Consider the following 22,523-nt stretch of genomic DNA (forward strand, 5'->3'; position numbering starts at 1 on the left):
CCCTTTGTGTGTGTGTGTGTGTGTGTGAGTAAGTGCCCTTTGTGTGTGTGTGTGTGTGTGTGAGCAAGTGCCCTTTGTGTGTGTGTGTGTGTGTGAGAGCAAGTGCCCTTTGTGTGTGTGTGTGTGTGTGTGTGTGAGCAAGTGTGAGAGTTAATGTGTGTTGGTGTTATTACTAAACCAGGTTATCATCCTTCTTGTGGCTAACAGGTGGTAAGGGAAGTGATGAGCTCCTGATGAGGTAGTTAAAAAGATGGTACAGTAGTTCAAGTGGAGAGGGTCCATTCTCCAGCAGCTTCCATACCTTCTCTCCTGGGAAGCACTTTTCTGTATACATCTCCCCTCCCACCTCAGTCCATTGCAGACCAAAGAAAAACAAAATCTTCCAATAGTTAACATACAATCTATGCAATTGGTCTAGAACCTTCAATAGCACATCTTTTGTATGTTTATGGTGCATAATTAACTACTGTTACTTATTTGTTTAAATCTAAATTTACTTCTGTGTGCATGTGCATATATCTAAAGCATGCACAAATATGCATATATACATATTAACCTTATTTTTTTTTCTAGCATGTACATTTTATAGTCCTCTTTAAAGAATCACGTGTAGAGGATGAATGGGAAAGGAGTTGTTGGTTCAAGTAACTTATTTTTAAATTTTTTATTTTTACAGACTGCATTTTGATTCATTGTACACAAATGGGGTACATCATTTTGTTTCTATGGTTGTGCATGATGTAGATTCATGCCATTTGTGTAATCATACATGTACATAGGGTAATGATGTCTGTCTCTTTCCACCATTACTTTTATGCTGAAAAATTGTATTACTCATATACATATATGGATCTCTGTGTGAATATATACATGTAAATAATTAATATGCCCATGGATAGCAAACTTACAGTTTAAAAATGTTAAACATTTGAAAATTCATGAATTAAGTTGCAGGTGCCACAAGAGCAAAATAATATTTTCATCTCAATATGAATTTAAATTGACAAAAATGAGATAAAATTATCTTTTTATCTAGAAAGCTGTTTTGATTTATTAAAGGAATTTAAGTATCTGCTGTTGGCAATAATGAATTTTTGTATAAACTTCATATTTTGTTTATAAATAATTATACAATTTAAAGAGAAAATATAACCTTATACTAACTTCATAATATATTTCTTGTAAATTTTATTTAGCAGTTTTTTCCAAGCATGCAATGATGTTCTTTTTAGAAAATCTTAGAAAGTATACCAAAAAATAATGAAAAGAATTAAAACATTCCATTTATAATTAGAAATAACCAGTGTTACTAATTTTTAATCTTTCAGTCCTTATATGTCCATACATATACATTTTATTTTCAGTACTGGGGATGGAACCCAGGACCTTGCACACTCTAGGCAAGTGCTCTACCCCTGAGCTGTACCTTAGTTCTATATTTTCTGAAAAAATTTACCTTACTATATAAGACTTTAAATTTGGTTCTTAACATCAAATAGTTGTCCTATGCCATTAAATATTCCTTAGAAAAGAACTTTAATAGAAACTTTCTGTTATGGGTATATATGCATATATATGTGTATATGTATATCATATATAAATGCATTTCTAGTTACCTACTTAGTTTGTGCATACTACTTATTGAATTTTTATGCATCCACAAATTGTTATTAATACTTACAGGTGCAAGATTTTATGATCGTACATACATAAGCATATATGGAATTGGTAGAATAATGTTCGTATGATTCATGTAGTGATTTTATTATCATCTAGAAACTTATGCTTAACTTTAAACATTTCACAGTTGCCTTCTGTTTTTCTTTTCTTTTCTTGTTTTTTGTTTTTTGTTTTCTGCTACTGGGGATTGAACCCAGGGCTACTTTACCAGTGAGGTACACCCTCGGACCTTTTCATTTTTTACTTTGAGACAGGGTCTCACTAAGTTATTGAGGGTCTCACTAAGTTGATGAGGCTGTCCTCCAACTTGCTATTCTCCTGTTGCAGCCTCCTGAGTCCCTGGGATTACAGTTTTTAGTAACCATCCTGGCTGTTTATTTCTTATTGAACACCATATAAATTTGTTTTTCACACAATCTTCTTCATTAAATAGGAGTTCTGACTACAGTTTGACATTCTATGGAACCAGAATAAAGTTCCCCAATATGAACTGCTGGGGAGGTGGGAACTGTACACTCGCTCCCAGGTCTCTAGAGGTGCATAGGGCTGCTGGTCCCACACCAAAGACCTCAAGTGGAGGCCAAGAGGAATACAATGGGAATGGCATGATTTCTTCTTTTCCCTCTGCTGTCAAGCAGGAGTTCTTCCTTCTGTAGTATATCCAAATTACTTTTCAACTATACTCTGCATTAGTTTGCTCTGCTATGAAGTATTTTTTGAATATGTAAATTTGTTCTAACATAACTGATGTATTAGAGAAGAGTTTGAAGATAATTCAAGTGTTGTGTGTGCTTGTGAATGACGGCATGGTTGAGCAATACCAGGTGAATGCAGAACCCCACCCAGATGAAACCAGCTGCTATGGTTTGGATTATGAGGTGTCCCCCAACAGCTCATTTGCGAGACAATGCAAGAAGGGTTACAGGTGAAATGATTGGATTATGAGAGCCTTAACCCAATCAGTGAATTAATCCCCTGATAGGGATTAACTGAGTGGTGATTATAGGCTGGTAGGGTGTGGCTGGAGGAGGTGGGTCCCTGGGCGCTTGCCTTTGGGGTAGATATTGGGTGAGCTGAGTTTAGTCTCTCTCTCTCTCTCTCTCTGCTTCGTGATCATCATGTTCTGAGTTAATTTCCTCCACCACGCCCTTCTGCCATGATGTTCAGACTCATTCCAGACCCTGAGGAATGGAGTCAGTCATCTATGGACTGAGACCTCTTAAGTCCCAAAACAAACATCCTCCTCTAGTTGTCTGATCTTTAGGTCACCACAGTAAAAAAGCTGATGAAAATACTAGTTATGTAAAAATACATATAATACACACACCCTACAATTTTGACCAAATGCCCTTTTTCCCACACTGACCACATTTAGTGTTACAAACTCTTGTCTAATTTCAGGTAACTTTCTGTGCATCATTCCACAACAACTTATAAGCTGCAAGCATTCGAATGACCACTCTCACAAGCAAACTGCACATCTTCTTCAAGTGTTTCCTGCATGTGTATTTCTTAACCATTTCATGTATGTAAAACAGCTACCATTTTAATTAGGCTTGTACCTCTTTTCAATGTGTCCAGGGACACACTTACCCTGAGATATGAAAGAGGTTTTGTGTTCCTAGGCTTTGTGGTATTTCACTTGTGCCCTTTTTGCATAGTGAGGTGATTTTTCCAGAACACCATGTCACATCATATCATAGGACAACAGATTATGTATTACAATCCTCTGGGGGAAACCCTCTGCATATGTAACATGAGAGAATTTTCCTTCAAACTCACAAGCATTTCTGATTTTGTTCAGATTCAAAATTGTTTTTTCTGGGTCAGGTGGCTTTAAGGTTGACTTTAAACACACTCGGACTATGCACAGGTCTCCAGATTGCTGGTCTTGTTCCTTGTTTAGATGGGAGACAGGTTGGCCCTTAACATGGAGACATTTGTGCTTCTGAGGTCCAAATCTCCCGCACGGCCATCCTGAACCCCAATCACTCTGCTGCTTATCATGTTTTGTATATCATGAAATTATATGTATGAGCATGTTGTGTATGCTATATCAAATCACATCATTTGTCCATGGTTTCTGTTAAAGTATGTGCTTCCCGAAGGCAGATATTTTATCTGCTTTGTTGGCAGTTGTGTCATCTCCACCTCTAGCAGTGTCCGCCACATACAGATCAATAAATATCTGTATCCTGTAAACCACAGAATCCTTTTCATGTATTTAACACTAACCGTATAATAGCCATTTCCTTGCAGGTGTTCATCTGGAATTATTTTGGGATTTCCCCCACCATGCAAGCATCAGCCAAACATGCATTCTCAAAATCCTATTAACTCCTCAGGAACTAGGTAAACAAATTATATAACAATCTAGAAATCAAACTTGGACCTTTGATTTTTATTCCACTTTCTAGCCAATTTCCCCCCTCTTTTCTAAAGTGCAATTATTTCACTTAAATTAATGTCTAAGAATAGCTCACTGAATCCTGCAGCTTGCATGGTAACAGAGAGGAAGGGCAGGAGGTGTTGGTTCTTGACAAACAGCAATTGGACATGTAATTAGAGGTGCAAGCTGGGTTAGGTTTGACCCGCGATGCCACCTCCAAGATCGTGGCTAAATAAAATGGACTTACTCACAGCGCTAAGCTGAAAATCAAGGGTTGAGTTTCATCAAACATTTATCTAGTGCCCCCTAATGGCAATGTCCAGAGCTGAATGCTGAAGGAATGAAATTAAAAAAAAAAAAAATGAAAGAAAAATGATCCTTTTCTGAATTAGCATAAAATTTAAAAAGAAAGCAATAACATGCTACCCATCAACATAATGCCAAGTTCTAAATATGTGGGGAAAAAACACAGAACAAGGAGCTCCTCCCTGTGAAGACTGCCTTTGGGCTGAGAGAGAGTTGCAGACTCCACGCAGGCTGGATTTGAAGGGAGTCTGCCAGTCACTGGCCAGTGTTCTCACCAATCCACTTCCCACCCCCACTTGCTCTGCTAGTTCAGTAAATGACATTTCCCAGGCCCCATTGCCTGTTGGCTTTTGGCCAGGTTTGGGCAGTGAGGTGGATGGCCCAGGAAGGAGAGGACCAGAGTGAAAAGCTGCTTTTTACCCTCTCCACTCCTTGACTAGCCATGGCTGCCCTGCTCCAGCTCCTGCCAGACACGTCCTCTGTGACTTTGGCTTCCATCTGTCAGAACTGGCTCCAGGGAGCTCATCATGCCTGGTATTTCCAGACCAGGGAAATTAGAGACTTCCTCATTAGGTTAATCTCATCATGGCCTTCTCTGCTCCTAACTGCCATCTCAGCTCTTCCATTTTTCAAATAACAAATTCCCTGTTTTAAATCACCTCTGTGTGAAATATCTAGGCAAGGCTCTCTATTTGCCTTGCTAACCCCTGACTGACACAGGAGAGAGACTGCTTTTGGTGGGGCACAGAGTGGTCTGAAGAGCCATGCAGGGTGAGAGGAGTTAGTCTGTGGGAAAGGAAAACAAAACTAAACTAAACTAAAGGCAACGTTAAAAAAATTTTAAAAATGAGGAAATTCCCATGCATGCTGAGACAGCACTAAAGACACAAGAACATTCTGACTCTGGTAGGATTCGGGAATGTTGAGGAAGGTTTTGTGCCTGCACAATGTTTTGACCTAATGTAAGGAACAAATGGTGCCCAAAGAGAGCAGATGCGGTCCACTTCTTTATTTTCCACTAACTTTGAATCATCTGTTTGGAATTCTTGGGAATGACTCACCCACTCAGAACACCAGAAATTTAAGGGGTCTTCTTCCTCCAAATTATACACATGGAGGCAGTGAATCTTCTGTGTGTTAAAGTGATTTGCTCAAGGTCACACAGCTGGTAGAGACAGAAGGGAACTCCTGTCTTCTATTCCAGGTCCAAAGCTATTTTCTTTCTACCATCTGAGCCACTAGCAATTCTTCCAAGTCTCAGTTCATTACATGTAGTTTGGTCCTTCAGTAACTACAAGGTTATGAACAAATTTGAATGAGTTTACTCCCTGTTAATTTGTAATTTTGAACTGATAACAATGATCATGTTATTCATTTCAAAGTAACCAGTGAAAGGAAATAATGCAATTTAATTAAGTGACAGGTATTATACAATCAACTGAAATGCAGGCACAATTTAGATTGGAAGATGTATTCTACTTTGTTAATAAAAACAAAACAAGAAAACCTTGAGCTTGTGGTGTTTAACAGTATTGCCTTGTAATTAGCCTTTATGAAATCTTGGAAATGCATCACTTTTTGACTGAATACCGAGTTTGGGGATAAAAATAAATATCTGAGACAAAGGCTTTAGAGACATTATCTGTTTAATAAATATGATTGTAAAAGCAATAAACAAGAGCAATTATACATTACACTACATAGTATTTAACAAAAAATACATCAAAAAAGTCATTTTAAAATTAGAAGTAGTTCCAATACTATAAGAAAACTTTCATTTTTTTTTTTAAATTGGCTTCCTATAAAAATAAGTTGGCAAATGAGGGATTTCAATGCTCAGTTGGAATCCTGGAAAACACAGAACAGCTGCCAAGCACCCCATTGCTCTCAAAGTTGCTGTTTGGAACTTCTGAAAAACAAGCAAAGCGAACCTCTGCATTTTGGACAGTGGATTCAATTAGGAATAAGGCAAAGGAGAAAATGTTGGTTGGGTAGTTCAGGGTACAGCATGCACAGTTTGTCTTCTGGGGTTTTAGAAAATGTTGCAGTGTTCTATTTTTAGCTTGCCCTGAATCTCACCTTCCACACACATCCCTCCCCATACTCCTCTGGCCTTAAGCCCACCAAACTCCTCATTGTGTTTGCATCTGCTATTAGCGAGTAGGTAGGCACTTGGGTCCCTCCCATTTGTAGGCTGACATCACTGCCTTGTCTTTGGGCTTGAGCTGGAATGGCCTGTATTGGTGGTTCTCAAACTTGAGCATGCATCATGATCACCGTGATGGCTTGTCAAAACTGATTGCTGGGACCACTCCCCTTCAGAAATAGAGAGCAACACTATTCATCCCCTAGAGTTTCTGACTCAGTAGCTCAGGGGTACAGACCCAGAATTGGCATTTCTAACAAGTCAGGGTGATGCTGATACTGACAGCCCGAGTCCCACACTTTGAGAACCACTAGCCACAGTCACAGGAACAATGAGGTCCCCTCTGAGCAGTAAGTACCTTGCCTCACTAATCACCTACAGGTGGGAGGGAGCTTTGAGGAGAGGCACATGAGGACGCTGGAGATGCTGAATCTATAGCTGGCCACCTCTGGTCACTCTCCAAAATGTCAGGCATCTCATGTCTGCCTCTATTGTAAATTGGGACTGACAGCCCCTTCTTCCCTATGTCTCTCCACTCATTTATTTCATTGACAAATAATTTTCACAATACTACTCTAGGCAAGGCACTGTGCTACATTAAGAGAATTATACCCTTTTTTCACAATTTTCTAATTAAAATGAATTGAACTGCAACTCTGAGGACTCCCTGTGCTGGTGTGTGTGAGCCTCTTTTGGTTTCTAAACACTTTGTCTTCCAGATGAAATTTGGGAGGCTCCAACTGAAGAGAATCAATGAGGATGTTTTCTATGAGTTAGGAAGCCTGGCAGGTTGGGAATCAATTGAGTTTTACAAAGAGGTGGTTACCCCAGGCCCAACCCATTGCCCAGATTCACATGGGGCCTCCTCAAACATAAAACCTTCTGCATGGTTAATTTCTGGCAGCAGTTTTGCTACTCTTCCCCTGCCTGAGCAACATTAGGGCAGGGAGCATCAGGATCTTTAGGATATCTTCATTATCACCAGGTCCCCTGTGATACCCTGTTGTTGGCTTGGGGACACAGCCAAGAAGGAGACTAGGTTCTCTGGGTGGTTTATCAGAATTGATTTCTCCTGCCCTTCAAGTGGGCTTTGTCCAGTCCAATACTGAAGGGGCTCCAGTAGTGGATGGACTTTTGTTCCCTTCTTTCTCTGGTCCTTCTATCATGATCCCCCTTGGATAAACGGGAATTTCTTCATGGTTTGAGGATCTAAGGATTGTGAGGATTTCTTTTGCTTTGCTGGAGTGGGGTAACTCCTCCCCTACATACTGACTTATCTTTCCATTACTGATACCGTGATACTCAGAGATCAGAGAGCACATGTGAAATCACCAGGATCACCCTAAATAATCAAAATCTCATCCTAATGTAAGATAAGACCTATTTTCTCAGACATTTTGACATTCTCAAACATTAAGTCCATTAACCTGTTTCTCCTTCTGGTTAAAATCAGTTTTTATTTCACAAATATTTCGTATTCTCCTGTGAGAAAGGAAGTATATGGTAACAGCAACTATCACAGGAAGACATTACCCTGCAATACAGTCACATGTTCTACACATTTCTCACAAGAATCTTCCAGAATCTGACCACATGAGATGTCTGTTAATGTGCGACAACACCACTATTCAGCTGTGAACTTTCTTTTCCAAAGAATATGGCCAGGTTTGACTGCTTTGCATATATCAACTCTTTCACATTACATGTTTCCAGGTGGGAAAAGGCAAGGATATTTGAAAAAGACAGGTTCTGGAGGAAGAGACAAAGGGTACATGAAACTGAACCCTGCTGGGCAGGATGCAGCCTGAGCAGTGTGCACAGAAGCTGGCATGCTTGGGAGCATACAAAACAGACAGAGAGCCAAGACTCGCAAGTGGTGGGGTCAGGGTTGGCAGAGCCTGGGCCAGTATATAGGAGACATCAGGGGTCATGTCCAAAATCTTGCAACATGTTTGGGAAGAAAAGTAGGAACAGTTGAAAGATTACTTGGGGATTGAAAGGAAGAAATTCAAAGACATCGACAGATCATGGGCACACATGAGTGGCGGACAAATGGGAAGGCAAGACAAAGGGTAACAACTAGAAAAAATCCCATCTTCTACATCAGTTGGGGCAGGAGTAGGGAAAGCTGCAAGGAGAAAAGTTGAACAAGAAACAAAGGTCCGTCTCTGACATGCTTTGCGTCCCTGTCTCCCTTCCTTTCCTATTGTACCTGCACGCACGATCTTCAGCTTGCATCTTTGTCCCTGTGGCCACAGAGAATGGAGAGAAAGCAGCCTTTGTGACCACTGCTGACCAACAGAGCTACCAATGCTAACTTAGAAGGGGAAAGGACAGTAAGGACAGTGGAACAGAGAAACAGCTCAGGGTTTCAAACTCCTGTGCATGTCTTTGTGTCTTATGAAAAGGCCTGGGATGGCTAATCCACCCCTCAGCCAGGAGTGCTAAAATAGCTGTTAAATCTAGAGCCAAGAATGTTTCCAAAAATACATGCAGGTTTCCTTGGCCTATATATGTTATGAATTTTCTACAAACACGACCGATCAGAAAAAAGAGAAGAAGAAAAGGGGAGGGGAGTGTTTTCCATTAAAATAGAGCACCTGTACACTGCCCCTCCAAACATGTCCTCAAGGTATTGTCCACATGCACAGGCTTAAAGCTAAAAACCCTTGTTGTCTGTGTCAGAAGAATTAAAAGTCCCGGTGCAGTGAGTGTTTTGTTTTTATTTGTTTGGATTTTGATTGTTTTTATTTTATTTTTTGTTTTGATTTTTGTTTGTTTGTTTTTTGGTTTTTTTTTTTTGTTTTTTTTTTTTTTACTGGCGTCCTCCATTCAAACATTTACATAGGTAGGGATTTCTTTTGTGCTTTGATTCTCAGCAACTATGGAAATACTTCCTGGCAAAATAGGAAACAGAACAACAGAGGAAAGAAAAGAAACACAAAGTTAGTGGTCATGAAGGATGATGCGCTGGACAAGAGCGAAATTCTTTCCTGATCAGCAGGTCGCCTGTAGCCTTTGGGGGTTTTCCTTAAATTGCAAATTGTGACCCAGCAGATCCCCGCTTTGGCGTTGAAGGTGGAGTGGCGTGTCTTGCTCTTTGCAATCGGAGAGATGAGTCACCAGGTTGAGTAGAAGGGGAGGGAGGGGAGGGTAAAGCTACTCTCCTAAGAGAAAACGTGTAACACTTACTCATTTAATGACACTGGAAATGGAAAGGTGTCAGAGAATTTGCAATGTGTTGTGAGATGTTCCTGGAGAAGGAGGAATTGCTACTTTAATACAGTAAGCAGCCACTGTGCTTCACATCCTTGCAAATGGGACTGAAAACCAAATAACCCCAAAAGGCAGTGTCTTAGAAGCTTTGCAAGGGAACAGACGGAGGGTGGGGTTGGGGGGTTGGGGGGATGCTTTTCTGGACTTGCAGACAGAAAAGACTTTTCCCTTCTTAACCCAAAGCCATATGCATTTATTACCTTGTCTCCCCACACCCCGTAAAAGAAAATGCACGGTGAAAACTGGATACCACATGTGGCTGCAGTTGTCACTATTACCTATGATATGGGCCAGTCATTGCACTTCAGTTTCCCCTGAATGTCTCCACAGACCTGCCCCATGTAGTGAGGGTTCTGTTTCTGCTTACATGCTCATTTTATCCCCCAAATAACAGATTAAAATTTTTACGTTAAGGCCTTCTGGGTAGTTTGGCATTATGACATTAGAGTGAAGTGTGAAAACTTGTGTAATAATTTATCCTTCAAGGTCAGCAGTGCAGGATCTAGATGTGAACATTTACAGCTTCAACTCCTGAGGCCAAGGAGGAGCCAAGGAGAGAAATGGATCAGCAATGGTGGCTCCATGGATTTGTCTAACTTCCTGGGAAAGTTCTTCTGCAATAAATAGTAGGACTTAGCAACTGAGACCTGCCTATTGGTCTCCCATGCTTACTTCACAGGCAGAGAGAGGTTATTGAAATATGAAATATGAAGTCCATTTTAAGGACTATAAGAGACAGTTGAAAAAAAAAAAAAAAAAAAAAGAGGCATTTGCTGATCTGCTCTGCAATAGTCTAATCCTGCAGTTGGGCTCTCTCAGGATCCTCACTCCCAAATTTTGTGCTTCTTGTTCTCAAGTTCTCAGAAACCATGTTTCCTGGGGGACAGTTTCTAGACAACTGCTAGATTAAAAACAAATCTCTGATGTTCAGACTGGCCACTATCAGTATGTCCCTTCTTTAGTAGTACTCTGGAGCCCTTTGCTTCCACAGGGTTGTCCAGAGTTGAGCTGCCATGTTGGGTTCTGGTCTTACACATCCTGTCCTCCAAACCCTTCCCAGTCCTCCAGTTCACCATCCCCAGCCTCTGGGGCCTCCCATTCTTGTCTATTGTTAGGGCCAACATCTGTTCTTTGCTCATAAACATATGAAGCCCAGCGTTTTAGGGAGGGTTTTTGCAAAAGGGGAAATTAATTAATGAGGGGGGATACTAAATAGAAGCAAGAAAGAGGCATCTTAGCTGTTTCTCTCAGGGATGTTAGAACAGAAGGAAGTGATTATATGAAGCCAGAAAGCAGTTAGAGGGAGGAGAGTCAGCTATTGGTTACTCAGGCTGAACAACTGACAGCTACTGGGAATCATTTACCTACGAGCTGTGATTCCACCTTCTCATCTCTAAGCAGGCCAGGCCTCCTTAGTTCAGTCTGAGGGATATTGGGCCTGTTTTCAGTGTGACTGACTGGACTGATCATCTCTTGTTCTTTTTCATTCTGCATCTGGGCATAAACATTAATCCCCGGGATCTTCCTAAAACATTAACAGAAACCATCACTGCTGTGCAAGGGAGAAGCACCACACTGCCACATGTGCTTCTGAACCTGTCAGAGGGAAGAGGTAGGGGAGACATGGGTGGAGGGACACGCACCTTTTAAACTTGTAGATGACGAACACGGCCAGCCCCACAAACACCACCGAGAGCAGCATCAACATGGCGGAACCACTGTGGGTTGGAGTGAGGTCCACCAGTGGGGCTGGGGGAGGAAACAAGGCATGGTCATGAGCAGAAACTCAGGCAGGTGAGACTCCATGAGAGACTCACGCAGTTCCCACACAGGCTTGGTGAGTCCCAGAAAGCCACACAGGATGAACATATAAGGTGCACATCGTAAGGCTGATAGGTGTGTGCATCTGAGCCTGTCCCAGTCCCCAGAATGCTCCAGTTGGGGTGTCCAAGTGCTGCAGTGGCGCAAGGAAGAGCAAATACCCTGAAGCCAAACTGCTGGGATTCCAGCCTTCCTCTCCCACCTGCCGCTGTTATATCCTGGGCAAGTTAGTCCACCTTAATGCCTCTGTGGTTAGAGGAGACTGATGGTCCATTCCTTTGTGGTCACAAAGATTAAATGAGTTAATGTACCTAATTATTAAGAACCTCTGTAAGTTTTGCTTTTATTTCTAAGGCTGCTACTCTTATTATTGTTATTACTAATCAATACACATGCTCCTCAAGTTACTACGGTTGGGGTAATATCCTGATGAACTCATTGTAACTTGAAAATATCACAAGTCAAAATGCATTTTATACATTGAACCTACCAAACATCACAGCTTAGCCCAGCTTACCTTAAACTTGCTCAGAACACTTACATTAGCTTACAGTAGGGAAAAAAGAAATCATCAAACAAAAGCCTATCTCATGTCACTTACTGAATACTGTACTGAAAGTAAAAAACTGAATGGTTTTTTGGATAAATCTCCTAAGTCCAACCAGTGTAAGTCAGGGACCATCCATATTTATAGTAATAGAATGCTAATTGTTATTAAATTTCCCATACTCTACATGCAAGTTTTTCCCACTAAGCATAGCAGATAACCAGTAAAACCACCAGTGGGAATATTTTTGTGAATTATCCAATCTATTTTGCTCCTTTCCCATCAGTTGTAAGGAACAAAACTGGAAAAGTGACAGCACGTGTTATATTTTTGCGCACGACAGGGAGTTGATGGCTAAGTGAATATTTCACAAGGGCAGTCACTGTGATGCTGGGGAAGAAGTATGCCATCCAGATGGCTCTACAACTTCCTGAAGTCCTAACAGCAAGTTCCTTCCCTTCAAAAGCAGTGATTTCTCCTCCCAGATATAACAAAGCTTCTGCATGCACCAGTCTCCCCGAGTTTCCCCTTAGAGTACAGTGCTGGAAAACATCTCTCCTGAACTCAAAATCTTCTTGCACCTCAGGGTCAAACCTGTTGTACTTGTAATGACTTTGTTTGCAATTAATTTCTACCCTCTCAAGAACTGACAGTTTGCAAATCTGGCCCAGCTCCAGCCTAAGCAATGATCCACGTGAACCCCGTGGAAGCCAGGATACTGACCTTTACCTTCCATCAATTTAAGCAGAGTCTGATGCCCAGAAATGCAGGTGACCTTTAAGCACCATTTTCTGTGGCTTGTCTCTGTTGAGAGCCGAGAGGGCTACATTCTGGTCATCAAGGTAAAAACGTTCAAGAATAAGTGACTGCAATATTAATGGTCTCAGACCAGACCCTCAGTTGTTTCTACTCTGTTTGGTTTTCATAAGATTACATCCCTGCCACTCAGTGGCCACCACTAGAAAGCATATTTCACGTAACCACACAGTTCACTGTAAAATGAAAGCCAAGTCTTCTTCTTTCTCAGAAAATGGGATTAGTAAGTTTAGTAGAATTGGCTCACTGAATATAAGGAAGCCCTCTGCTCTTTTCTCTACCTGTGGGTCAAACAGGTGTGTAAGTCAAGCAGCTGTGTCAGTGTATGTGAGAAGACGGGTACAGCCCCACTGTTGTGGAACACTCAAGGAAAATTTGCTTTCCATTTGTAATAAGAAAATAAAGTCTCAGTGCGATCAGCCAAGTCCAGAAACACTTCGGAATGAGCACTGCAGTTGGTGGGATATCAGCAGGGAAGAAAACACCTGCCATTTATTATGGACATTATCCCTACTTATTTTCACAAATGAAATGGGGACCGTGATCCACATTATACAGATAAGAACAGTGAAGTTCTCCTTGGTTACTGTCACTCCAAAGACTTGGAACTAGTAACTGGAGAACGAAGACTTGAATCACGGACACATGCACACACACTTGCTATATATTCACCCTGGTGGGAGATAATTAGAAATTTTAAAAGATATTCCTTAATCTGGGCATTAGGATTAAGACTGTATAGCACAGGAAGAAATAGCAAGCAACAAGCTAAAATATTGTTTTTAAAGGAGCAGTTAGAATCCTAGATCATATACTTTGAAACTTCGATGGCATGTATATGTACAGATTAATGTGGTGTGTGTGTGTGTGTGTGTGTTTGTGTGTGTGTGTATGTGAAGAGAGAGAGAGAAAGAGAGAATAGAGAAATTAATCCTCATGTACTCTTCATTTAAGTCTCAACAGCCATCAGTTGATCGCCAATCTTATTTTCTTTCCATTCCCATCTAATCCCCACAATCCCAACCACCTGATTATTTTGAAGAAGCTCTCAGATATCATACAATTTCATCATCTGCCACACTAAAAGATAAAATCTCTCTCTTTTCATTATCACAATACCATCATCACATTTTAAAAAAAGATATTTGTAAGGTAATTTCCTAATGCAAACCCTTCATCTGTCAGGGAGTAAATGAAGGCCTAGAGATGGTTAGGGTCAGGAGTAGTTAAATTTCTAAGCCTAGAAGTGAGCTGTCGCCATAGCTTCTTGGTGCAACCAAGAAGACACAGCTTGCTTGAAGCGATGGCATGGAAATAAATGGAAAACTGAGAGAGGAAATTCCTTGGCTATGTTCTCACTAACACAAGAGCAAACACACATAAGTAGCTACATACATGCGCGCGTGCACACACACACACACGAGCTTCATTGCCCATCTTTACCTTCCTCCTCCCATCTTGCTTCCCATCACAAGGTTAAATCTTTTAATCCTAAACCATTCACACTCAAATTGTTCTTAAAGCAGCAGTGTTAACACTGTTAGGTAATTAGCACATCTGTGTGGAAAAATAAGCTTTCCTCTCCCCAGTTCCCAAACTCATGCCCTCCACTCCCTCTCCATCACTTCGTTACTTCTCAGAGGCAGCCAGCCGGAGCAGCGGACAGCAGCGGAGAGAGACTGAGTGAGTGCCACTGCTCTCTGTGTCCCCTGGGTGGCTTCTGCTTGCTGATCTGTGCCTGAATATAAACGGGTTGACTGCTACCCACAACAGCGGCTGCGAATCTTAGTTTGCCCAATACTTAGGTGCATTTCTGTGTGTTTTGCTGAGGAATGGACAGTACTGATAAATGGGCTTTGGCTTGTTGTGTGGAATTAGCATAAATTAATCCCTCTTCAATTGCAGCCTAAACAAGGTAGATGGGTGGGAGAAAAGTGCTGAGCAGTTTTTTTCCATTATAAGTGAACAGAGCAAAACAGGGATACAAGCAGCGCTCCAAGTGACTCAACATTTCTAGGCCTCGATGCTGGCACCCGCCATTTGAAAAATCCTATGAGGATCTTAGCAATGCTTTGAATTATTGTATTCTCTTTGTAAGGATCTGGGTTGATTATCATAATAGGAATGCTTACAGTAATAAACATACCTTTTGTGAAAAATGATTTACATATATGGTCACAGCTGTACATCTGAGAGTAAACTCAGAAATTTGTGTTTGGAGTTAAGTTACTGATAGGGTCCCATTTTGGAATCTGATCCTGGTTCTGCCACTTGTAGACTAAGGGACTTAAACTTACACTCAGTTTCCTCATTTGCAAAATGGAGATAAAAATCATGTTTGGTGTAGTAAGTTGTGAGAATGAAAGGAGATGGAATTTATAAAACACTGTCACAGTCTCTGGCACATGGGATATGCCCAAAATTTTTACACTGTTATTATTACTATCATATTTCTGAAAGTATATTCTGTAGAAAAACAGTCCTGAAAGAATTCCAGAGTGAAGTAATTTTGGGAAATGGCATACCCCTTCTGAAGATTCATGATGCACATCAGGGTATTAAAGGTTTGCAGTCCTACAGAAGAGGAACTCATTTACCATTACTACAGTTTTTCACAAACTCCTCAGACCAGTGTCCCACAGAGAACTTGCTAGGGAATGCCTCACCCTGAGAACCACTGTCCCCCATACTGCAGCTTTGCCCTATGCTTGGTTGATTTTCAAGTTTTGAAAACAAAGGCATAGTAGCATAAACCAGCGAAGTCAGGCAAAACACATGGTGGCTATCTTGTGTTCACTCTTGTTCTATTAACGGCACCATCTTAGAGAACTTCCACCTGCACTATGACCCTGAAACTCTCAGCTTTAACTACATTTCTAATCCAAGAACTGATGCTGTCAAGAAGTTACAAAAGCAAGTTAATTCACCTTAGCTTGATTTTCTTTTTTCCAAAGCACGCCCAAGTCCAACTTGAATTATCAGCCTCCAGTATGAAAATCCTTGTGGTCTGGAACCTATTTTAGATAATTAAGATGGTATGGTAATAGCACAGTGCTATTGTGCAAAATGGGCATAAAGACTCATGCTCATTTGACCAATGAACTTCCTACATTTGTCTTAAATGGTATGATTTGGTTATAGTTTGACTGTGCCCCACAGAGGTATATGTGTTAAATTTAATCCCCATTGTGAGGCATTAAGAGGGTGGGAACTTAAAATGGTGGTTAGAGGTGAGTCCTTTAATTGGTGATTAGCAGTAGATAAGATTATTAGAATGAAACTCCTGTAAGTGAATACTAATGGATTTATAAGAAGAGAGAGAGGGATCAAAGAATATAGATATACACATGTGCTCCCTGTTCACTTCCATGCTGTACCAGCAAGAAAGCTATAACCAGATGTGTGCCTTGAACCTCCAGAACTGTGAGTTTAATAAACTTCTTGACTATATAGTCATCCATTCTCAGGTATCTCATTACAGTTATGCAAAATGGACTAATATGGTCTTTGTGAGTCTCCAATATCCATATATCTATGTATACATATACATATGTGTATATATATATATATATATATATGACTATTTTGCATAATAGATTGAGTCTCATCATTCATGAAATTATCTAGCCTAGGGCATGCCTGACTTTTATATTTTCTGGGTCACTAACATAAAACAAAACAAAAACCAAAGTTTCTTCTTGTTGCTATTAGTAGTTGTATATGATTATGGCTCTCAGAGTTTTCTAAATTATCTAAAAACATTTCAAGTCTGCTCTAAGTGAGTTGTCACCCTCATGGGCACTGACTACATTGCTGGTGCAATTCTCTACCACTCTCTGTATCCAGGTCTTGTACAATGAGTTTGTGGCTTCTCCCACCAAGAGGTGAGATCTGCTTCTTTCACCCTGCGAGTCTGGGCTACCATTACAACATGCATTTGGCAACGGGAGACAACAGCAGTGATGGTGTGCTCGTCATGTGTTTGAAAAGCTGTGTCCTTCTGCTCTCTGTCCCTCTGGGAACACTGCTGTGGCATGCAAACTCAGAACAGTTGTCCTGAAGGATGAGAGGCTGCATAGAGGACAGTTGAGTCATGCCAACCAATGCCAATCTAGAGCAGTCGGTATCCAGCCACCCTCCCACATGTGGGGCAGTGCAGGCCAAGATCATAAGCACTCCCTAAATGTTGACAGACAAGACCAAAAGAACCACCCAGCTGATCTGCAGACTCAGAAGTAACAATAAAAGCTTGTTGTTAAGCTGCTGAACTTCTAGGTGACTTGTTACATAGCAACAGCCTACCTCCTCTCCTTACCATTTTCTTTCAATCACTTAAAATCCAACTAGCAAGTCTCACCTTTGGGTTCTACATTATCCAATTCTTGGAAAGGACTTGGTAAGGGTAAAAATAAGCCAATCTTAAAGGGTTTCCTAAAAGAGAACACTTTAAAAGAATGTGCTACTAAAGCTTATACTGACAAATAGGTATAATCCAGGACAGTCCTGATCACTTAAGGTGTAAGAAACATGGTAGTGTCTAAAGGGTAGCTGGACCTAGGTTCTGAATTCTTCTCTATATTTTATGTGTTTTCTCACTTTTTTCCCCAGACCAACAATTTCCAGGCGCCTCTTCAGGCCTGGTTTACTTAGGCCAGTTACCCTTGAGGCTATTTCAGTCCTTTTATGAGCTCGGATAATTATAAAGAAGGAAAAAAAAAGCTGATAAAGAATCTATTAGAAGTTGAAGAATAGTTTCATTGCCTATCTTGATAGATTTAGGAAAGCATCACATTCATTTCATCACCTTGGGGTAAGGGAGCTATTTAGATCTCTCAGCTCCTGTGAGTACTCATCGTAACACCACAATGAGTAAATAATTTTCAAAAGTCAGTTTCTGTGTATCTGTGAAACTACTTAATTATTTGAAGAGGAAAAAATTAATTTTAGGAAAAACAAAATGAAGGACAAATACTATCACTCTTAATTTACTCACAAGAGACCTATAAGTGATAACTGTGTAGATAATAAGGCAACCAGAGACTAAAAAGACCAGAGAAATTTATTGGCTGTGGAAGTTTCATTAGTACTAATTCTATTCCTAAATGGAAAAATGTTATGGCAACAATTTACTTCACTTTACATTTCAGAACTCCACCACAACCATTTGACATGTGCATCTGTAACGATGTGGCTTAGGTTATGTTGTAGTGTCCAAAGCTTCTTGACTAATATTGGGCTGTATCTTTCTCATTATGAAGCCAGAGGGCAGAATTCATGAGTTTCACAGCCTAGGTTGAAATTTGGAGCTGCATACTCGCAACCCTTACTCATAACATGTCTGGTGGCAGCAACTGAAGCCTGGAAATATTAATTCTCTAATATCTCTGTGATAATATCTTTTTATTACACCCACAAAAGAAATTAAACCAGTCAGCAAAACCATGGAAGCCAAGATAACACAAGATAACGGTTTTATTACAAAACCCACATATACCCTTGACAAAGGACAGTTATCCTAAATGTAGCTGCTTAAACGAGGTAACTGATAGACAGGAGGCAAGGGGGTGACATTTTTTAATATAAAATTTTATTTAACCTGAGATTTGAGGCTCTTCCTTTGAGAAATATTAACTTTTCATCCTCTTTTTTTAATCTTGGAGAAGACCCATCTGGAAAGGTAAGGATAGGACAGCATCCGGATTCTGAGGTATGTGCATGGATACAGTGAGATGTGGATGTATCATTTTCTGCTCATGCTAGCACATGAATAGCATCTAGATAATATCATTTATTTAACTCTCATAAAGCTCACGGTTATTCAATTATATCTGCCATTAAGATTCTTGCTCACGTTTTAATCATTTTTCAACAGCTTTACAGTCACAGCACTTGGCTGGCCTTTGCTATTTCTCTAGATTATGGATAGAGCATATCCCAGATTTGGAGGCATGCTTCATTTTTCTCCCCGTCATCTACCTATTCTGCCAATTACATTGTCTCCAACGACACCAGGAAATTAGATTTTAATGTGTATTAATAATTTTCTCCTATACTTAATATTACCGGCCCTTCTTATTTCTGAGTGGATATTCTACTTATAAATCAGATGTATTTCTGGAGATGGTCCTACACCTTCCCTTGTTTGGAAGATGGAGTTTTGTCTGTGGAATGCTTGCCAACATGGGTTGTTGAGGCTGGTAAAAGGGATGGCTGTATAAGAATCATTTGGGAAACTTGCTTAAAAAAATGCAGTTCCTGGATAGCATCCCTTGGGAATCCCTGGGATTCTTTACTGTGTGCAGTGAGGTCTGAAAATTCTCTTATTTTCACAAAGCTTCTTAAGTTTACTGAAACGTGCTCTGCTTTGAGAATAAATGATTTACAACAGAGATCGCCTACCCTGGGTTAGAAACAGCTTTTCCAACCATAGAAGAGGATTTCACTTATTCTAAGTGGTTAGAAGAAATCAGTTAGCCCTGTCCCTTCTTGTCCCTCTGTGCAGGAGTATCACCACCCAGATTTTTAGTACATTTGCCCAATAAACAATCCTTGTGATATGCCAATAATCCCTGAAAAGGTACTGTTTGCAGTTTAGTATGGATTATTCTAGTTAGACTTTTGCATACTTAGATAAAATATCAGTGTGACCCCCTTTCTTGCTGTCTCTTTATTCTCATGCAGACCTCTTATCTGTTCTACCATAGAAGAATCAACACATTTTTATGCCACTTCCCAATGTCCCTGACCCCAGTCAAATATAAGGACTAAATTTATGCATGAACATGACCGCCCATAAGAACAAAGATTACAGTTTGACGACACTTGAAAGATTTGTACTAGCAAATGAGGGTTTTAATTTACTACCTGTCAGCAGATTCCCCTCACCTGAGAATCTGGTAGGCGGTAGAAAATTTAAACTCATAGTTGAATGTATATTCAGGTCCTGGTCTTCTCACCTGTTTTCAAGCTCTTATTTCCAGCTTCTTGAAGGGGTATTTCACTTATGTGCTTTATGACATCAAACCTAACATAAACCACCAAACTTACCTTCTTTGACAACCAAGAAAGAGGCTTCTCCTTCTAGATCCTCAATGCCATCAAATAAATTACCATCTTGGGGTTGAAAACATCTATGTTATAAAGAGAAAGGATTCTAGACTATTACTCAAACTAATTATTTTTAAAAAATCATTTTTTCTACTTCTTTTCCTTTTCCCATGTTTATCATATTTTAATATCTCAAACCTACACTAATGAGATCTTCCTCACTAGTACATATGGATGAGGGTCAATGAAGTTTATGAAATGCTGGCATATATGTTTACCTTGAATTTTTATAATTTTCCCCTTGATCATAATTTACTTACAGTAAACATACCAATATTAATATTTGATAGTACATGCTTAGATGCTCTGAAACACATCAAACAATGCATAATTTGACACATGAACCAGTTGTTAATGCAACTTTGTTCATATAGCCTTTCCTTTTGGTGAACTTCCATTCAACCTAAAGGTTCATCCCTACTAAACCTTCTGTATGTAATATTTTTATTGTTTTTATTTGCAATTAGTAAATGCTCATGGATTAGCATTGGTGCTTCAGGTCTAGCCAGTATGGAGTGGAATGAGGGTCCTAATTTATCTCATGACTGCTGAGAAATCATAGGTTTAAAGTAATAATGGCAAAATGGTAACAATTGCCTAGAGTCATATGAAGAATATGATAAATCTGAAGTTACCGGAAGCAATGAAACAACTTTTGGCATTTCACGGGATATTTTCTAAATGGCTTGGGTTTGTTCTTCCACAAATACCTATAGAAATCAAATGGTTTGAATCAGAGTCTTCCAGAATCACTGGAAAAACTCTCCTTAAAATGACTTCATTGCTCTTAAAACATATGATTCAAGTATTGTGCAGGCCTGTAAACCCAGTGGCTCAGTAGCCAGAGGCAAGAGGATAGTGAGTTCAAAGCCAGCCTCAGCAATTTAGCAAGGCATTGAGTAACTCAGTGAGACCCTGTTTTTAAATAAAATCCAAAAAAATGTCTGGGGATGTGGGTCAATGGTTGAGTGGTCCTGGGTTCAGTATGCAGTACCAAAACACACATGTGCACACACACACACATAAATATGATTAAGAAGGACAGGGTAAATGCATAAGTGAGAGAGAGGGGAGGTAAGGGAGATGTTGTAAATAAAGAGGAAAAGGTCTGGATGGTTTGGTAAGGTAAGGATGGTGTCATCACAGGTGTGACTTGGAGTGGAGCTCTCTCATGAAGTGACACTGATTTCTGACATTGGAAACACTCCTGTAGGGGAGCGCAGTAGTAGAATGAGGATCAATAAGTTCCACTTCTGATTAAGTCTCTTTCAATAATAGCCTCCTGCTGGTCCTTCTTAGAGTCCCTCTTGCACCTCTTGTTCTGGGACACAAAATTCTAGGGAGTATGGGTTCAATTTTCCTTCAACCTGCGTATCCCAATGCTTGCCACATATAAATAGTTTAATAAATGTACTATGGAAAAAATGAGCTGGGTTTCCCCTGGATGCTTACTGGATATTTATGCAAGGCTCCACAAACCAGTTGTTTGATTACAAGGAATATGATTCCCAACTGAATAAGTTGGATCTAAGGATTAACTGAGAAGAATGAGATTTTGAATATATTGCCAAGGTTATACATTACACACATTACCAGGTTATACGTTATACACATCTAATTGCAGCAAAAGTCATATTTGTTGTTGAGAACCTGATGGGTACAAGTTCTCTGCTAGGTACAATGATGGGGACAATATAAAGATACAAGGAACTGTACCCACAGGATTTACACAGGAATGACGAAGAGGATGGAAAACAATTGGTCGTGACCGTTATCATCGGATAGATATAGATTTAAAACTACATGTCTGGTCAGACCTGGGGAAGATGTTATTTAGGCAAAGCTCTCTGGAAAGAGGCTATGCAAATATTGGCATTGAGCTGAGTCTTAAAATACAAGTAGAACAAGGGATATAAAGAAAGGCAAAGAAGTGGGGAGAAATATTCCAGTCAGGAATAGCATAAGCAAAGATGCATTTTAGTCAAAACACTGGTGCCTACAGTCCAATTACCAGATGATGATTTTTACTCCCTTCATAACTCTCCTGGTTATTCTGCAATGGCATAGTCTTTGTCTGCTAAACATGGACACAAGCAGCCATGAAGTCAGAAATGCCCAAGGGAGCCACTCGGGCCATGCACCTGGAACTTACTGATACAATGTTTCTCATCATCTCCTTGTTCTCACGCAATTTCCAAACTCTTTTGCAAAGAGAATTTCTGAAACACAGCTGTCAGGAGGAGTTAGACCTTCAAGAGGAATTACACGGTAACCAAGGAGCACAGGATGACTAAAAACGAAATAAGGACTGCATTCAAGTTTAGATAAGTTTAGATACCAAAGTTAATAGATTCTGAAATATAATATATAGGAGGAAACCAGCAAAACCAATCTCCAATGACCTCCAGGTATCTGCAAATGCTTACCTTGTATTC

General features: G+C 40.1%; 1 protein-coding gene across 6 annotated transcripts in view; it reads right to left on the reverse strand.

The window, feature by feature from the left end:
• Positions 1-6,013: 6,013 nt before the first annotated feature.
• Sorcs1 (sortilin related VPS10 domain containing receptor 1) overlaps positions 6,014-22,523 on the reverse strand; it is a 470,846-nt gene continuing 454,336 nt past the window's right edge. The window contains exons 25-27 of one of the 6 annotated variants that reach the window (XM_047552965.1): positions 11,441-11,546; positions 11,162-11,322; positions 6,014-6,284 (exon numbers count right to left, since the gene is read on the reverse strand). In XM_047552965.1, the coding sequence (XP_047408921.1) occupies positions 6,205-6,284; positions 11,162-11,322; positions 11,441-11,546 (347 nt within the window). In that variant the 3' untranslated portion in view covers positions 6,014-6,204. Of the gene's footprint in view, positions 9,689-11,161; positions 11,323-11,440; positions 11,547-22,523 lie in introns of all 6 variants that reach the window. The other 5 variants (XM_047552966.1, XM_047552960.1, XM_047552963.1 and 2 more) reach the window with 5 other exon arrangements.

Source organism: Sciurus carolinensis, chromosome 5, assembly GCF_902686445.1.
Source record: "Sciurus carolinensis chromosome 5, mSciCar1.2, whole genome shotgun sequence".
Classification (NCBI taxonomy): domain Eukaryota; kingdom Metazoa; phylum Chordata; class Mammalia; order Rodentia; family Sciuridae; genus Sciurus; species Sciurus carolinensis.